General features: G+C 43.3%; 1 protein-coding gene across 2 annotated transcripts in view; it reads right to left on the bottom strand.

The window, feature by feature from the left end:
* DGKB (diacylglycerol kinase beta) overlaps positions 1 to 19,568 on the bottom strand; it is a 504,484-nt gene that overhangs the window by 305,175 nt on the left and 179,741 nt on the right. For both annotated transcript variants that reach the window (XM_084618553.1, XM_084618552.1), the window contains exons 10-12: positions 19,138 to 19,255; positions 12,943 to 13,031; positions 12,745 to 12,861 (exon numbers count right to left, since the gene is read on the bottom strand). In XM_084618553.1, the coding sequence (XP_084474679.1) occupies positions 12,745 to 12,861; positions 12,943 to 13,031; positions 19,138 to 19,255 (324 nt within the window). The remainder of the gene's footprint in view (positions 1 to 12,744; positions 12,862 to 12,942; positions 13,032 to 19,137; positions 19,256 to 19,568) is intronic.

The following is a 19,568-nucleotide window of genomic DNA, read 5'->3' as shown; positions in this document are numbered from 1 at the left end:
ATTGCACATTCAGATGATATATTCACTTGTTCTATCCTTCCAGTTACAGTCCTGTCTACTATAATTGCCACTCCTTACCTACTTTGACATCCACCTGCACTGATAACTATGTATTCTTTAAAAAGAAAAGGAGTACTTGTGGCACCTTAGAGACTAACCAATTTATTTGAGCATAAGCTTTCGTGAGCTACAGCTCACTTCATCGGATGCATACTGTGGAAAATACAGAAGATGTTTTTATACACACAAATCATGAAAAAATGGGCGCTTATCACTACAAAAGGTTTTCTCAGTAGGAGAGTGGGGTGGGGGGAGAGAAAACCTTTTGTAGTGATAAACACCCATTTTTTCATGATTTGTGTGTATAAAAACATCTTCTGTATTTTCCACAGTATGCATCCGAAGAAGTGAGCTGTAGCTCACGAAAGCTTATGCTCAAATAAATTGGTTAGTCTCTAAGGTGCCACAAGTACTCCTTTTCTTTTTGCAAATACAGACTAACACGGCTGTTACTCTGAAACCTATGTATTCTTTGCCGTTCAGAAGACCTGCAACAAAATCTAGACCTCCCCAGAACGCTTCACTTAGTCCCATTATGGTAATATCTAGCCTTTCCATTACTTTGCATATATTGGCTAGGTTCCTGTGTTGATTCAATCCCCTGACAGTCCATGCAGTGATCCCTGCAGTTGCCATTTGCACACATCTGGCCAGGCAGTGCACGAGTTCACACTGAGGGCCAGTCATTTGTGTGGCAGTTGAGGAATGGTAAGTCATGTTATCTGATATAACTTTGGGGTTAATACTGCACAAGGGCCCCAATAATTAAGTGCAGTCAGTTTGGGTGGGGGTGGATGGGTGAGGTTTGGGATTCTAGTTTTTAGCCAAAAGGCATAGCCCACAAGGCAGCAGGGATTTTGGCAACAGTCTTATTGAATGATGGCTTGCATTTGCCATGTCACAGTGCCATCTTTGGATATTTGGAGCATTTGCCCCACCACTCCCTATTAGTACCGTCATCAAATTGTTCAAGACTGCTTATTCTACATGTTTCCCTGCTTATATCATAGCTAGCCTCTTTATCTAAAGGCCGTAACATCATCCTCAGCCTGTGAATGTGCTTGATGGCAAAAGACACTGCCCCTGGGAAGTTTACCCACAACAAAACAATTGGATTAAGAGAACAAAGAGAGATGTACCAGAAGATGAGAGTCTTCAATTACAAAAGGTGACCAATGTGATCCTTAAGGACAAATATGGACAATACCGTATTTGACGGACTCCAAAGATAAAAACAAGAAATGGGAAGAATATATCAAGGAACTACATGGTGATAAACCTCAACTAGAGATTAATCCAGTAAGCCCACAAATAATGGATGAAGAAATCACAGCAGCAAGTTGTGTTTGAATACAGACTGAATTGTAAAAAAGCATAGGGGATGAAGGCTTGAAAGTGCAGTCAGAGGTAACAAAGAATGTGTCTGAGACAGAAGAATTGTCAGAAAACTTTACAACCTCATTGTGTATCCAAATCCAAAAACGTTATGTATTGTAAAGGCTACAGAACAATCATCCAAGTATTGCATCCCTTTAAGGCTGCATCTTAACTGGCATACTTTCCTGGGTACTTGTCCATGTACCATTAGTACACATACCTCGTACTTATGCCAAGTGTCCACATTTGCTGTGCTGATCATGGGTATACACTGTTCACAACACATGACTGTGTCCATACTGCCCCTTTTTCGTATGCAATGGTAGCACTACCATTTCAGGGATGGTATCCCAGTCCTTTGTGTCACAGGAGACACTCTGGGAACCATCTTGCTGGTGTTGCTGCTACTATATTCAGCCTTCACACATTTGATGATAGCAGCTCCCAGTCATCTTTCCCTTCTGTCAAACTGCATTGAAGACACGGAGCAAGTCCATGATGATGTGGTGCTGCTCCTGCTACACCTTATGGGACAAATGTTCATGCGGTCAAGCACTGGATACTGTACAGAATGAGTCCAGAAAAATTTGAGATGCTGAAGATGGAGGGACCACTTCTTTTCATCCCAAAGAACCAGCATGGTGTGGTGGGACTACATAGAACTGGAAGCCTGGAATGACGACGAGTGGTGCAGAACTTCTGAATGAGGAAGCAGACCTTCATGGAGTTGCGCATGAAACTTGCACCAATCCTCCAGCACCAGACCACTTGTTTTCAGAAACTCGTACCAGTACAGGAGTGGGTAGCTATTGCCCTTAGAAAGCTGGAAACACCTGAAAGCTATCCGTCAATTGCGAATCAGATCAGGGTTGGAAAGCCAACTGTCGGGGTGGAGTTTGTACAGGTTTGCCATGCTATCAATATTGTAATCTACCCACAAGTGGTTGCCATAATAAAAGTCTGTGAAATTATAGTGGGATTTCGAAGGATGGGGTTTCTGAACCGTGCAGGAGCCTTTGATGAAACACCCATCCCAATACTTTGCCCACTGAAAGAATTACTGTTCACTTATTCTCCAAAGCTTAATGCACCACAGGGGGTCAGTTCATGAACACTGACACTGGACACACGGGAAAAGTACTCAAGAGGTTGGGATGGTACCAGAGAGGAGGAGAAGGGATTTGATTCTCAATGAATGATGTGGTTATGTATGGTGTTTCTGTTCCAACATTTATTTCAGGGGAATCCTACCTATCTCTCCTAACGTGGCCCATAAAGCCATACCCTGATATCACCCACACAAGAAAAACAGAGTGTCTAGAGGGAAAGAGGTGGTGGTGGGTCTTTGCACAACCATCACTGTCACAAAACTGTTCTTTCCCCACTGGTCCCTTTCAGAACCTATTGACTCCCACCCTCCCTCTCCCCCGAAATCTTCACAGCCCAGGGACTATGGCAGCCAGAGTGATGGCTGAGAAACACACAGATACAGGAATACAATAACTGCTCATTAGTCATCTGTTATAGCAGTGGTCCCCAAATTGTTGGGCATGCCCCCCCAGGGGGGCATGGAGGAATGTTTAGGGGGGCACGTGGCAGGGCTGTATTATAACTTACCAGCCTTGGGTTCTGGTTCTTGCAGTGGCTTGGGGTCCTCCTCAGGCTCCTCAGTGGAGCTTCTTCAACTGGGTCCGCTAGGTAGAGGTGCAGAAACACATGCTCCTCTTCCTCTGGGTCTGCCAGGGTTTCCCCTTGGAATTCCTCTGAGGTCCCTGCTGCCTCCTTGCCCTGCCCCTCATTGATATCCTGTCATACAGTGAGGCCGGCTGGGTTAAGAAGGGGATCATGAGCCAATTCAGGTACTGTACGCGGAGCCCTGGAAAGCACCTGTCCATTCCATCATAGCATGGACATGTGCTAGGTCCCTTCCCAAACAAATTGTTGGAGTCCTTCACTCTCCGGTACAGGAGCCTCAGGTGCTTTATATGCTCCTGGCACTGGGACGGAGTCTGGTGAATGCAGTCCTCCTCAAGCGTCTTTAAAATCTCCCAGTACAGGTGCACGTTCCTGCTATTCTGGGCAAAGTTGTGGAGGACAGTGTACTCTGACCACACATTGATCAGCACCCAGGTGTGCTCCAGAGACAAGGTGGCAGCACTTGAAACATGAGCCATGATCACCTCTGCAAATCAATAGCGTTCACGGGAAAACTGATCTGAAATGTTCAGCATAAGTAGCTGAGAGGGCAGGGACTGTTATATCTTTGGTAAGAGTCAGGCAGCAAAGAGATCAATGCACTGTGGTAGTGGCCCTGGAGGACTATTGATTCCCAGGACCTGGTACACACCTCTTGCCCCCATCCACACTGCACAATCTGCATGGGGCCATGCCATGGCAGAGGCATGTACATACCCCCCCGCATGCATGCTAGCTTTTGTGCTGAGTGCACTCTTTCAGTGCTTCAGACTGAACAATGGGGGTAGGGGGTATGGCAAACAACGCATATGTAACTGTACAGCAGGGGTGGGCAAGCTTTTTGGCCTGAGGGCCACACCTGGGTGGGGAAATTGTATGCAGGGCCATGAATGTAGGACTGGGGCAGAGGGTTGGGGTGTGGCAGGAGGTGTGATGTGCAGGAAGGGGCTCAGGGCAAGGGGTTGGGGTGCAGGAAGGGTAAGGGGTACAGCAGGGGACTCAGGGCAGGGCATTGTAGTGCAGGAGGGGTGTGGTGTGGGACTCAAGGCAGGGGGCAGGAGGGGTTCAGGGTGCAGGCTCCGTCCTTGTGCCGCTTATCTTGAGTGGCTCTGGGGTGGCAGCAGCGCACAGTGGGACTAAGGCAGGCTCTCTGCCTGCCTTGGCCCCGCACCACTACCAGATATGGCCAGCATGTCTGGCAGTGGCTCCTGGGAGTGGGGTGGGGCAGGTGGGTCCACCGCGTGCTGCCCTCACCTGCGGGTACCACCCCCGAAGCTCCCATTGGCTGCGGTCCCCCATTCCCGGCCAATGGGAGCTGCGGGGGGCGGCGCCCGCAGGCGAGGGACATGCACAGAGCCCTCTGCCCCCCGCCACCGCCCCAGGGGCCGCAGGGATGTGGTGCCAGCCGCTTCCGGAAGTGGCACTGGGCCAGGGAGCCTGCTTTAGTTCTGCTATGCCACGTGGCTGGCAATCCTGAAGGCCAGATTGAAAGCCCTAATGGGCTGGATCTGGCGGCCGTAGTTTGCCCTCCCCTGGTGTACTGTCACAAGATATTTTAACATACTTTTGCAAGTTGTTCAAGACCAAATGTGAAGATAGATTCATAAGGAAATAAGAGAACAACAATATGGCTTCAAACATGGAAAGGGTATGATGAACACCATTTTGAACTGAAGCTCATATCAGAAAGATCAACTGAAATGGGGAAGACAGAATACTTTTGTTTTATTGACTTCCAAAAAGCACTGATGGAATCTACCATCTACCACTATATTCAACATACTAATATGTGTGGGTATGAACTCCAAGTAATAAACCAATTATATTGGAATCAGAAGGCAATATAATAGGCAATGAAAATGAAAATCTAGTAGAGATCAAGAGAGGAGTAAGATGTGTTTGTATACTGTCACCATCTTTATTCAACATCTGTAGTGAATGTTTGATTAAATTAATCGAAGAAACAAGAAGGTATAAAGATGAATGGAAAATGAGTGAATTACAATTCTCAATGCAAGCGACAGTGCTACTGGCTGATTCAGAAGAAGGTCTGATGAAGTTAGTGGAGATTATATATGAATATGCAAAGAAAATGCTCTAGAGTTGAATATGGACAAGACAAAAAAATTAATAGTATGCCAGGATCCTGGGGAAACATGCAAGATTCCAGTGAATGACACAGCCATACAGTAAGTGAGAAATGATTGCAACTTAGGAAGTATCATTACAGAAGATGGAAGATTGGCTGCTCAAATCAGAACCAGAACTGCAAGAGTGAAAGAGACATTCTGGAGGAACAAACAGCTGATGAGAAGGGACATAAATCTAATGACTAAATTCTGACTTTTAAAAAACTTACATGTGGTCTGTATTAAATTACGGCTGTGAAACATGGACATTAAAACAATCAATAATAAACTACAATCCTTCAAATTAGGGGGCTATGAAAGAACTAAAAAAATATAATGGAGAGACCATGTTATCAACAACAAAGAATTGGAGATGATTAGCATAGGCTAGTCAGAGATCTTAAAAAAATAAACATTTGCTTTACGGGCACATTTTAAGAGGTTCAGCAGGCAATGCATGTTTATGGGAACTGCTATCAATTTTCCCTTCCATATGAATACAAGGCAGAAAAAGAAGATCATGGATAGATGATGTGGTGTCCTGGGTGGATTAGTAAGTTTCTAGCCCTCCTGGTGGGGGACAAATGTTTGAAAACATAGAGAAAGTGTGACCTAAAGGCTCAGAAACCAGAAGACAAGTACAAAGAACCTAAAATTGATCATTTTTATTTAAAAAAAACCAACAAACCACACACCTTATGCTTTGTGTATGGTACAGACTTATATCGGTATAACTACATCACTCAGCCGCGTGGAAAATCCACACCCCTGAGTGACGCAGTTTTATCAACCTAACCCCCAGTGTAGACAGCACTATCTCAATGGGAGGACTTCCTCCACCTCTCAGGGAGGTAGAGTACCTACACTGACGCAAGAAGCTCTCCCATCGGTGTAGGGAGCATCCTCACTGAGCGCTGCTGCAGCGCGGAGCAGCTGTGTCACTGCAGCGCTGTATGTGTAGACAAGGCCTTTAGGAATTTGTAGCTAATCTCTTGACTTTTGGAAGGCCTAACTCAGGATTTTTGAACACTAGGATTCCTTCATACTTCATTTAACGTGATCTGACTATACAGGGCTCAGCAAGAGCCATAAAAATCTTCTAAAAATAACCTAAAATGCTTCTGTACCTAAGTATGCCCATCTGTAAAGTCTATTATCCTTGGGAACATGTTGTTACAGGGGTAATCATCTCTTAGAATATACCCAGATTCTGCTTCACTGACCACCTGCCCTGGGAAGTCAACCTGCAAGGCCCAAGACATCTTCCACCACATGGCAGAGGGGCAATGCTGGTGTCAGAATGGGTCAGATGTGCCAGCAATTGCAAAAGTAGTCTGGGAAAATTGCTTTAGATCTAACTGAATATGCCCCGATATGTAACTAACAAGTTTTTGAGACCTCTGAATAACTTCTGTCATAGGAACGAATTGTGGTTTAGCGTCTCCCATTTCAGCGCCCCTTCCTTCAATCCTTCCCCCCACCCTATTCACCTCTATTTTCCTCTCCCAATTTTAATCCCCCTATTTCTCTCACTCCCAATTCCCTTCTTCTCTTTTGTGCTCCCTCAATTGAATCTCTACTTATCTGCTTCTCCAGTTCCCCTCCTTGACTGACACTGCAGCAGCCACTACTGGATGGGTAGTGGGTGTGGCTGGGATGAGTACTAGGGCAGCTGGGTGCGCTGGTATTGGGGATACCTGTGGTGGATGCTGGAGCAAATGGATGGGTGCTGCATGTTCCTGGGGTAGCTGAATGGTTGGCGGATGGGTGCATGGGATGGCTGCTGGTTGGCTGGGTAACAGGGTGTGGAAAGGGTGGATTGAGAAGTACAGTCCCAGGGCTGAGTGATGGGGGAGAGCTTGTTTACAGCTGACAAGGGTGGAGCACACTGCCACCAGTGGACACCTCCTCCTCTTTGCATAGCCACCTCTGGCCACTGCCTCCTGGCTGGGATCCAGCAGCAGGAGGAGCTAGGGAAAGGGCAGACACACCTAGCTAAGGTGGCACAGAGGTGCCTGAGGGTTGGGAGGAGCAATTACATGCAAATGCCAGCTGCATTCCACAGCTCAGCAGGATGCATGAGAATGCAGGTGAGATGAGGGCAGACATGCAAGGAGGCAAGAGTATCACTGATACTGCCAGGTGGCTGAACACTTCTCACATCATAGCAATCATGTATGCATAGCTTAATTCATCTGGCCAGTTTTTGTGCTATTATGAACTAAGCCCTGGATTTATTCCCATTTGCCTCAAAATGCTCAGGAAACGTGCAGATTAGTTTGGTACTTAGATAATAACTAAAGGCCCTCAATGTCTAAAGCATGATATCTAACTTCCTCCACATGTGGTGAAAGCTTCGGGAAAGGTACAGGCAGGTTAATGACCTGACAGGTGAAACTAAAAGACAACTTTAGACAAAAATGCAAGGTAATAATACAGAAACAAGTTGTTCTTACAGTGAGTTCTATAATGGAAATCAGTCATCAAGGCTTCAATTTCCCAAAACCACTGAGCTGATATTGGTAAAGGTAATTAACCACTGGAACAATTTACCAAGGTCATGGTAGATTCTCCATCACCGGCAATTTAAAATCAAGATTGGATTTTCTTTTTTAATTTATGCTCAAATTCAAAAGGAATTATTTTGGGGACATTCCATGTCAGACTAGCTGGTCACAGTGGTCCCTCGTGACCTTGGAATTGATTATATTATAGCGAAGAGGAGCCATAGTTTTTAAAATCCCTCTAATGGTAGAAGTGGAGCAGTTGAGCCAGACTGCAGAGCAGGCGCAGTGCTCCATGATGAGGAAGGCAGCACATCACTGTAGCATTGTCAGTGGTCACAATCTTTATTATGGAAGATATCTCCTTGATCTATAAGTTCATCAGGCCAGGGACTGTTTCTTACTATGGTTTGTACAGGGCCTTGCACAAAGGATCCCCATTTCTGGGTGAAGACTTCGAGAATTTCTGAAATACCACTACTACTTCATTCAATTAATAATGCCATCAATACTAAGAGGATACCAAGAGTGACAATGTAATACATAACTAAGGGAACATCAAACAAAGCTCTAAAGGGCATAAGTGAAATCCTGGATCCATTGAAGTGAATGGCAAAACTGCATTAGGATTTCACTTCTCCATTTTTTCCTAACATGGAGATTCTTTTGAGAGCAATGAGAATAGTTCAACTCTCAGATCATTTACTAAAAAGCACTGAGTTACTGCTATATTCAAAAAGAAAGGGAGGGATTGTAGAAGTTCAAGCCAACATAGAATATTAAGAAATACAATTAGTGATATAAAATGTTGGAAAAAAATAGTTTGAATTAGATAGACATCTGGGTTTCTTGTTGGTGCCCTAGAATTTAACTTAATTCAAATTTCCCTCAACAACATATTTTAAATATACGCACCCAAACACAATACAAAGCTATAATGTTATCTCTGGTTTATAGAGACAGATGCAATCCACTCAAGTTTCATTTTCATGGTTTACAATATCAGCAATCACAATAAAAATATCATTTTATAGTGTGGAATTTGGTGCAGTTTATGATCTCTACATTGGTTTAATATACTGCATATTAAGTCTGTCAGATAGTGTGTGCATGTCACATAAGAGCATGATTCCAAATTGATGTGTTTTACTAGCAGCTATGTATATTTTAATTGATGGGGGTACCCTGGTGTCCTAAGCATCTAAAACTTTAGGAAATATATCTAATTTATTTATAAAGTGGTTTAATAGGTAGCAGACAGCATCTAGTTCAATCGGTGATATTTCATTCAGAAGGTGATGTAAAAATATGTACTTCAACAGTTGCTCCTATAAATCATATTTTTCCAGCGAGCAAGTGATTCATTTTTCTTTAGATGATTTATCCATGTTGGCATTAACTGTATCAAACTTACAATATAATCAATTCAGTAGGTGATATATACACTTTACCAGTAACACACTTTTGATAAAAGTTATCGAGCACAGTATAATGTAGACATAATAGTTCTGAATTTGGAAGTGAATGACACCCAGTATTAGTCTTGTCCGTATTCATTTATACTGCAAAGTTACCATTTCAGGCAGTTACTTAGCAACAGAAAATAAAAGTTAATGAGTTTGGATTTACTCTGAGTATTAAAGCCTTATTTACCCTGAGGGTATTTTGGTAGCCCTGTAATCTAAAGCATTTGTCATGCTAATTCCCTGCCTCAGTGGTAAGGCTACTTGTACCATAATTAATGCACACTAGGCCATGTAACATCAAATAAAAGTATCTTCGCACACTCGGTGATAATTAGCAGCTCTGCTACTCAGTGGCATGCAAACTTATCTCTAAAAAAATAGCTTAATCTTCTTATTAGTCTCTGCTGATCTTTGACAACAGAAGTGAGGTGTAGGAAACAAAAGGAATAGCTTAAGATGTGCATGCTATAGCTAATGAAAACAACAGTGACAGAGTAATAAACTAAGCACCTCATATTAAAAAATAATTGTTTTATAAACATTTTTGTATCCTTCCTCCTGCAATAGTCCCATGTCCACAAAGCTAGTTAGTCTACATTACTTATCTCACAACCGGATGCCTAGGAGATGTGGAAATGAAGAACTGTAGTGAAAGCCAAGAATTTGTGGAGTAGCCTGAAGTAGGATGACTTTCCTTAGGGAAAAGGAAGGAAAGTCTGGAGGTCTGTGAAGAGCCTTGAAAAGAAGACCAGCTCTAAGGCAGGACACAGCTGGATAGGGAATTTGGAAGACAGTCACAAAGAGCGAACCAGTAGCCCAGGGAAGCAGGTCTTATTAGTCAAACTCATACTGAAACTCTGAAAAGTTTGTGATTTGGTCTGGAGGTAGAGCTGATGTCTAAAATGGTTCTTATCTTGTAAGAATTAATCCACACATCTTTACTCTTGCTACCTCCAAAAATAAAAAGAAAAGGAAAAAAAAGCCCTATAACAATCAATATTACAAAACAGTAAAAGACATATTGTATCTCCATCCCCTTCCACAAGAGGGGAAAATTTGCTTAGAAAACTCCAAAGTGAATGGCATGAAATTTCTGAGCCAGCAACCTCTCTGGGGAAGAGTTTGCTGCCACTTGGAGGGGATATGGACCTCTAACTGCAGAGAAACCCCAGAAGCTGAAATGAAATCTGGAGATCCATGCAGAGACAGAGAACCGTATTCTTCCTCCCAGGCCAAGGATGCCGGAATGGGGCCGGGGGTGGGGGGAGGAGGTGTCAGGGGACCATGGCCCCATCACTTTTAAAAGGTCAAGAAAAAAAATACATTGAATTAATCACTCAGCTTCTAGAACAGGGATAGGAACTCCTGCCTCTCCATGGATGTTTTGCTATAAAAGCAAGAGACGTGATTCAAGTCACTTTTTAAACCTATTGCCTGCTGAGAATTGGGCCAAAAGAGAGAGATTCAGTGTAGCTAACTGAGTTGCAATACAAAACATACAGCAGCATTGGCTTGCTAAAATGCAGTGCTTATTAAAGAGCATTATTACATATTGCCAAATTCTTTTTCTCTGTGTGTTTCTGTTTATTTATTTATAAAAAAGGCACACATTTTAAATAGATGCAAGGTAGGTTTTACAAGGCAATTCTGAATCTGACAACTGCTCACACGGCAACTAAATATATCAGCAACAAGCAGCAGGAATACTGTATATAAGCAGGTGAAAAGATAGGATTGCAAAGAGTGGTGATAGTTTTAATATCTTCAATATGGCCATTCAAAAGTCATTTGTGTGTTTGTTACAAATATCTGGGTTTTGCTTTGGTTTTAAGCTGGTAGCTTTAAGGCATTTCAGCAAGTTTTTATACCTACAGTGATAGTTTTGGAAGGAGAAAGGGTTAAAAAGGGCTCTGAACTGGAATTACAAGGAAAATGAATATTACACGAGAAGTGGTATAAAAATGAAGCAGAAATATTTTTAAAGGTTGGTAAAACTAGTAGGTGTTTTACTAATGGACCATCTCTAATTTACACCTGAAATCCTAGAAGAAAATTGAAAAGATGAGTACACTGAATTTGAAAACAGACCACATTATTTTCAGAAAAACACATATAAATCCTTAAAATATTGGCAGATAAAGAGAATCATGGTTGACAGATCTGGAAACTCCAGGGCTAACATTTTCAAATTTGGAGATCTAAATTTAAGGATCCAAAAGTCACATTTTAAAATGCATTTAGGCATCTAAAGATGCATCTAGGTGCCTGAGGGATTTTCAAAAGCACCTAAGCTCTTAACTGCAATAGGACCGAGGCACCGAGGAGCTTTTGAAAATCCTCCTAAGTGACTAAATACCTTTTAAAATCTGACCCCAAGTCTATATTTAAGTACCTAATTAATAAGAGTATGATTTTCAGAGGTGCAGGGCATTTGCAGCTTACTTTCACTTCAGTGGGAGTTTTAGATGTTCATCACTTCTGAAAATATCATACCACTCTTATTTAGACACCTAAATGAGATTATAATGGCCCGACTTTAGTTACTTACCCACACTGAAAAATTTGGCTTAGGTGTTTTACTCTCAAACCAAACTACCCAAATCATGACGGCAATCTGGGCTATATATTTTTCCTCCCTGAAATATTGCTAGATCTGTAGTCCAAACATATATAATAGAAAATAATTTGGACCTATTTTCTTCTATGATGATTCAAAGTCTGTACTAGTCCTATGTTTAAAAAACTGTATCTTAAATTACCCACACATTCACAAGTGATTGTCTCACGATATTCTTTAGAAGACTGAACAAATGTTTAATCTTTCAGAATTAAAAAAATAAATACAGTACTGACTTTCTCCACATTTAGATTCAAATCCTGGAAGCACAGTGACTGGGAGTAGAGATGCTGGATGTTGTTTCTTCTATCATAAAGATCCCACCAACAAAATCAGTGTTCCGTGAATGTTCATACAGTTGCTGCTGAATACACATTAGCTAGAGGAAGACTGGATTTGGTGCATGGATTTCCTGGCCCTTTATTTTTACTAATCTCATGTGCTATGAAAACATTCTGCTCTGCTGTTTATTCAGGGGCCAAGATGCAATTAATTACCTCTATTCCACAGTGCAACATAGGGTATGATTTTGCCCTAACTTCACAGAGACCTTGCCTTTTACTTTTATCCACAATGAAAAACACTTATGATCTTTCTATAAAATACATACGGAAGCACTATAATGAATTCTATTCTTCTGCAGAAATGTGTGTACAGCTCTCATTAAGTTTAACGGATTCACATATTGGCACAGAGGAGATAATATCTTTCAGTGTGTTTAGGCTATACATCTAAAGACGCTCATAAGTATTCTGAACGTGTCAATCTCATGTGCACACTGACCATAATTGATGGTAAAATTGAAACAGACCTTTTGCATTAGGTGTCTGTAAAAGGAAGCTGCAGTGTTTTCAACCTACCTTATCAGTGCTAATGTTTTCACTGTAGGTACTCACTGTGATCTGACACCAAACACAATGAAGTCCAGTCAGGCCTTGGTAACATTTTATATTTTTGTGACACTTATCACATTTTGTCGGACAGTTTCCTTCTACCCAGTAGTGGTGCATTACCTATGAAAGAAAAGTACAGGCGTAAGTAGGATTGCCAGCTTTAACAGCTACATGCCAAAGTAAAGGCTACCACAGGCTTACATCAGTGTTCTTTTTGGATTTCACATATGTTTTGATACAAGAGGCAGGGGCTCTTGAAACGCAGCGTTCATGGACTGTGTACTTGCAAACTGAAAAGAGAAGCATGTTAAGACTGAGTTAATGCTGTTGCTGACTACATTTCTATGAAAAAATGACATCAGTAGAACTAGGTTTCATATCTACTACTATTTAATCAATCCAATCAGTCAATAAAAACTCAAAGTAGGCTGTTTTTTTCCATGCAATACAAAAGACCAATTAGTACAGGAAATATTATGCAAGTGAAAAATCCAAGAATGCTCTATCATGGCACAGCAGGAAATGCTTAATTAAATAAGTCCTCACTAAAATTTTTCACAATAATTCCCAAATGACAATAATATTAAAGACAAATTGATGACTGCCAAATGGTTTGGTGTCATTTGCTAGTAGGAAGAAATCTATATTTTACAAACTATAGGCAAGAGAGCAGCTTTTTATGAAAATAAAAGCCAATGAGTTTATGTTATTCTCTCTATTGATTTATAAATCTTAAATGGTTGATTAGTTCATTTCCAGATAGCTATTGTTGTCATGCATTTCATGTAATCATCCAAAGTTCAACTCTTGCTTGCCATAATGCTACTCCTATACAGAGAAGCTTCCTTTTCTAAATCCACTACCATCAGTTTTACATACTTGTCTTTATTGACAAACCTTGTCTATAAAGATCACACTAACTATAATGGGGGAATATAAAAGTGCCAGTTTATGATGCAAAGCTCCCCTGACTTCAATTATAAAACTCTACGCTCATATTTCTGTGATGATTGAATAGTTACCATTAGTGCATCCCTGTGCGTTGATGCGGAAATAATGCTAGTGCTTATAATGACAGCATTGAACAGATTCAACTATTTAAACCTAAAGATGAATGTCTGCCTGCATTAGACAAGTCTCATGCTTTTGGCCTTGACAGCAATTAAGCACAAAGGACTTCTAAACACCTTGCTTGCACCTATTACACAGACCCAGTGGGAGGTGCAGCCATTAATCAGACAAACTGCAGGGAGTAACATTGTTGATTGTGCCATGGAGGGATGGTAGGGCCCCCTGCAGTTCTCTAGCTGTTGTTTTTTCCCCTCCCTACACAATTTTAAACCAAAAAAAAAAAGTGCAATCTATAGCAATGCTTCAAAAATATGTGGGAGGGGAATCATTTATTAGGTGGAAGGAATGGAGGAGGGATTCAGGAAGATATGGAAGTATAGGAGTGGTTTAGTAAGAAAACTCAGGCCCCTTCCTATTTGCGCACTTGTAGAAACTGAAAGGAACCCATAAGTTCCCTACAGAGTGATGATCACTACTGAAAAATGGCCAATTTAGTGTCAAGCAACATAGCAAGTAAAGAAAAGAGAAGGATATGGTAGCAAAAAGAAAAGGTCATGGTAAATGCAAAAGAGGAAGTTTACAAACAGGAGCACTCTTCTTTTCCAAGGAAGTTTTATGTTATAGACAGGGAAAATCCTATTTTCATACTACTGATATCTACAACAGAACAGAATATACCTGTCATATGCTGGGACGTAGGTGGTCCGACCTAGTGGTCAGAACAGGAGCCAGGCCTAGTCGTCAGAAGAGAATTGGAAGGTGGAACTGGAGTCACGGTCAGGAGACAAGACTCAGAACAGAAATGGAATTGTGGTCAGGAGACAACCCAGTGATTGGAGCCAAGAGCCAGGGGGTTCGGAGGAAGATAGAGGCTAGGGCCGAGGTGCAAACAGGCACGGGTTGGCACAAAGCCAGTTACAGGAAGCAGATGTGACCACTTACAGGTGTAGAACATATTGAGCAATTGATGTGCTACTGTATCAAGGGGTAGCCGTGTTAGTCTGTATCCACAAAAATAACGAGGAGTCAAGAGGCACCTTAAAGACTAACAGATTTATTTGGGCATAAACTGATGTGCTGCAGTTGCTACAAGGCTTAAATGATGTGCTGGCTCTTCTGTCCAACCAGGAAGCACAGTCACTTAGTGAGAGCTTATTGGGCTTAGTCATGCTCGTTGTGTTGCCAGGAGACTGCGTCCGGAGCAAGCTGAGTTCTTGACTTTACCTCCCCCAGCTCATCCCAGCCCTGGCTTGTCAGAATATCTTTGGTGAAACTCTCAGAAGAGTTTGGGAGTGAGAACATTTTTTTCTGGCTCTGAGGATCGCTCCTCTGACCCAGAACCTCTTCCACTCTATCAGATACTGGAGCTTCCATCTGACCCATTGGGAATCAAAGACCTGCTGGATTTCATATTCTTCCTGCCCCTGGACTATTATGGGGAGTGAAGGAGGGTCTACCCAGTCAGGGAAGGGGTCGTTAACGAACAGCTTGCAGAAGGAAACATGAAAGACAGAGTGAATCTTGATGGGTTCTGTGCTATGAACTTTAAAGGGCACTGGGTTTATTTGTTCAATGATCTGAAAAGAATCCAAGTATTGGTGATCGAGCTTGGCGGAAAGGAAGTCTGTTCTCAAGTTTGGGACAAGAGTCCAACCTTTAACCCCATGGCAAGTTTAGAGGCAGCTTGTTGCTTTTGGCTGGCATAATGCCTATAAGACTCTTTAGATGCAAGTAAGTACTCTTTGAATTCTTGGTATACTCATTGAAGGTGAAAAGAAAAGGAGTACTAGTGGCACCTTAGAGACAAATAAATTGGTTAGTCTCTAAGGTGCCACTAGTACTCCTTTTCTTTTGCGAATACAGACTAACACGGCTGCTACTCTGAAACCTGTCATTGAAGGTGGAGGACTGGGTCTGTGGCGGCTGGGATGGCACAGCCTTCTGGTAGGTCTGGATGAAACTGGGGATGAAAACCAGAATTCACAAAGAATATGGTCTGTTGAGGTGAAGTGTAGGTTGAATTGTTGTATGAGAACCACAGCAGTGGAAGCTAATCATCCTGATGGAAATTCTAAAAACAGTGGCAGTATTGCTCCAAGGTCTTCTTGACTCTTTCAGTTTGGCCATCTGCCTGCCGGTGGTCAGCTGTCAAGGTGAAAGGCTCAGTGCCGAAAAGGTGGAGGAAATTCCTGCCAGAAAACAAGAAGCAATCCCTATGATAGAGGAGGTCTTCTTGCAGGTGGAAGCTTGAACTGGGGCGACAGCAGTGTTTCTTAGAAACTGACAGACTGGGGCTGCAAATGGATCACCTGGGAGCAGAATTAGGATAGTGGTTGTCAGATGACATTGATGGCCCCACAGACAAAGGATGGTGTGGTGAGAGCTTCCTACTCCACTTCATGATACTCGTCCTTGCAGGACAGGATGTCCACCTTCCTGCTTGTAGTCCCAGACAGTAAGTAACCATAAAAAGTCAAATCAAGAGAGGAAAAAACCCAGCCAATCTGAAATTCGTTGAGTCATCAGGTTGTCTGATGTTCCAAATTCTTGTGATCTGTACAGACTTGGACAGGACCCGCCCGCTCCCCTCCCCAAGGAAGTGATGCCATTCCTCAATGGCGGACCCAATGGCCAGAAGTTCTTTGTCCCTGTGATGGTGTCTCCACCCCACACAAGGACTGAAGGATTAAGGTGGCTAGTTGGACCAATTAACTGCCCTGGCTGCACCTGAAGGAGAAGTAAGGGAGCAGGTATTAATTAGATGACGCTCAGTTGGATGAGAACAGGAGGAGCCTGTATAAAGCCCAGGAGCTGAGAGCAGAAAAGGGGACTGCAGAGCAGTCAGCAGTCAGGCCCTGGGAAAAGGGAGTTGCTAGATTGCTATTTGTTTAAAATGTTTGGAAAGAAGAGGGCTATTTTACTCCAGTGTATTTGATTATTTGATGTGGAAACCAATACATACAGGATTAATTTCCGAAATGGGACAGTGTCCACCACTGAAAAAGGTAAATGTCCGATTCTGCCACCTTTATTCACAATTGGTAATCACAAATTCATCAGTAGGACTACTTGCTCAGAAAGATATAAATCAATATACCTTTGATGGGCTACTTTTGACTCAAGGGAAGGAGAAAATGTTTTACAGTGACAGACTTAAAGAGCTCAATCTGTTTATCAGAAAGAATACTAAGAGGTGACTTGATTATAGCGTATAAGTACCTTCACAGGGAGAAAATACTGGTTACTGAAGGACTCTTTAATCTAGTAGAGAAAGTTATAACAAAAAACAATGCCTGGAAGCTAAAAATTCAAATAGGAAATCAGGCACTGTTTTTTGTTTTGTTTTGTTTTAAACAGTGAGTGATTAACCACTGGAACAAACTACCAAAGCAAGTGAGATTCTCCATCTCTTGATGTCTCTGAATCAAGACAGGGTGCCTTTCTGGAAGATGTGCGTTAGCCAAACACAAGTTATTGGGCTCAATATGGGATAACAATGAAATGTAATGGCCTTTGATATAAAGGAGGCCAGAGTAGATGATCCAATGGTCCCTTCTCTCTTTAAGCTCTATAAATGTATGAATGTGAGGACGAGTGACATAAATCAAGCCTTATGATTAGGGTTGCCAGGCAGCCAGTTTTCGACTGGAACTCCTGGTCAAAAAGGGACCTTGGTGGCTCCAGTCAGCACCGGTGACCGGGCTGTTAAAAGTCTGGTCAGAGGTGCAGCAGGGCTAAGGCAGGCTCTCTGCCTGCCCTGGCTCCACATGGCTCCCAGAAGTGGCTGACATGTCCAGCTCCTAGGGGGCTCTGCACGATGCCCCCCACGCCGAGCTGCGGGAGCGGCACATACAGACAGAGGCAGTGCATAGAGCTACCTGGCCCCCCTGCCTGCGGGCTGCAGGGACATGCCACTGCTTCTGGGAGCCATCTGAAGCTAGGGCTGGGAGCCTGCCTTAGGCTCCAGCTTCACTGTGCTCCTGACCGGGAGCCACCTAAGGTAAGCACCACCAGGCTGGAGCCCACACCCGGAACCTTCTCCAGAACCCCAACTCCCTGCCCTAGGTTGGACCCCCCCACCCTAACTCCCTCCCAGAGCCTGCACCCCAAACTCTTCCTGCACCCCAGTCCCCTCCTGCATCCAAATGTCCTCCCAGAGCTGCACCCAGCACCCCCTCCTGCACCCCACCCCCCTGTCCCAGCCCTGAGCCCCCTCCCGCATCCAAACTCCTTCCCAGACCCCGCACTCGCTCCTTCACCCCAACCCCCTGCCCCCTGCATCCAAACTCCCTCCTGGAGCCCACACCCAGCACCCGCCCACACCCCAACCCCGTTTCAGCCCTGAGCCCCCTTCTGCACTCCAAACCTCTCATCCCTGGCCCCACCAAGGAGCCCACACCCCCCTCCCTCACTCCAACCCCCTGCCCCATCCCCGAGACTGCATCACCTCCCTGCACCACAAACCCCTCATCCCCAGCCCCAAGCCAGAACCAACACTCCAACCCCCCTGCCACAGCCCAGAGACCCTTCCTGCACCTTGAACTTTTCATTTCTGGCGCCAAGCCGGAGCCCGCACCCCCAGCCAGATCCCTCAGTCCCTCCCACACCCCAACCCGCTGCCCCAGCCTGGTGAATGTTAGTGAGGGTGGGGGAGAGTGAGCAACTGAGGGAGGGGGGATGGAGTGAATGGGGTACGTGGCCATGGAGAAGTGGCAGGGCAGGGGTTAGGACCTGAGGCACGACAAGTGTATTTGGTTTTGTGTGAGTAGAAAGTTAGCAATCCTATTTATGATTGAAGAGGAACTCATAGCATCTATGTAAATTGACTGCCAGTCCTAGGAACCTGGTACTTTGAAAATCAGGCCCCAATATGCTAGACAGAATGAATGATGAGGAAGATTAGAATAACTAAATATGGCTATACAGTACCTGGGCTAGTTGATGACTAAGGAAGAATATGAATGACGTAACTATTTACAATTATTTAAAGGGAGAAATACCAAAGAAGGAGAACAAATATTTCAGGTCACACCACAACCAGGATGTACAGGAAGAAATTAAGCAAAGGTATATTTACGCCAAATATAAGAGGAAAAGCCCTAATACTGAGGTCATTATAATACAGAATATTTTCTCAAAGGAGTTTTGAAAGTCTCACTGTTTCAAGAATTTAAAACTGGTTCAAACACTCAAGTATAAAATACAGGGAAAATAATCAATGTGGCAGCAGGAGTCTGGATCCAGAGGATCTAGTAGATCTACTGTGAATGTAACACTTAGCAAGCAGCAGCACGAGAGAATGCTCACTGGAATACATATACTCACAGGAACAGCAGAGACCCTGCTTGCCTACTCCTATTAACATGTTCAAGCAAAGATTACAGTAGGCAGGCTTGTTAAAGTGTTTCAGTCTCCATACATGCTGCCCATCATCCTTCACATTCTGCACAGGGACATAAAAGAAACAGATTCCGTTTAATGACATACACAGTGAAACATATAAGTGCCAATAAAAACTGGAGATTGACTCAAGTACGTAAAAGACAAGCTGTTACTTCATTTATTACTTCACACCAGATCACAACATAATCCTTCTAAATACATGGAAACTGATGTGCTAATAGATTCCCCAGAAGCTCATGGATGCCCATGCATTTCCAAAGCCATGAAGAAAGGTAGACACCAGTAGTTAAGACTGCAATAGATTCCTGTCAGTAGATGTAATAAGGCAACTATTTAACTAGACAGGAGTTAGT

The sequence above is a fragment of the Lepidochelys olivacea genome, assembly GCF_965140295.1.
Source record: "Lepidochelys olivacea isolate rLepOli2 genome assembly, chromosome: 2".
Classification (NCBI taxonomy): domain Eukaryota; kingdom Metazoa; phylum Chordata; order Testudines; family Cheloniidae; genus Lepidochelys; species Lepidochelys olivacea.
Note: the sequence above shows the minus strand (reverse complement) of the source record. Positions and strands in the feature narration are given on the sequence as shown.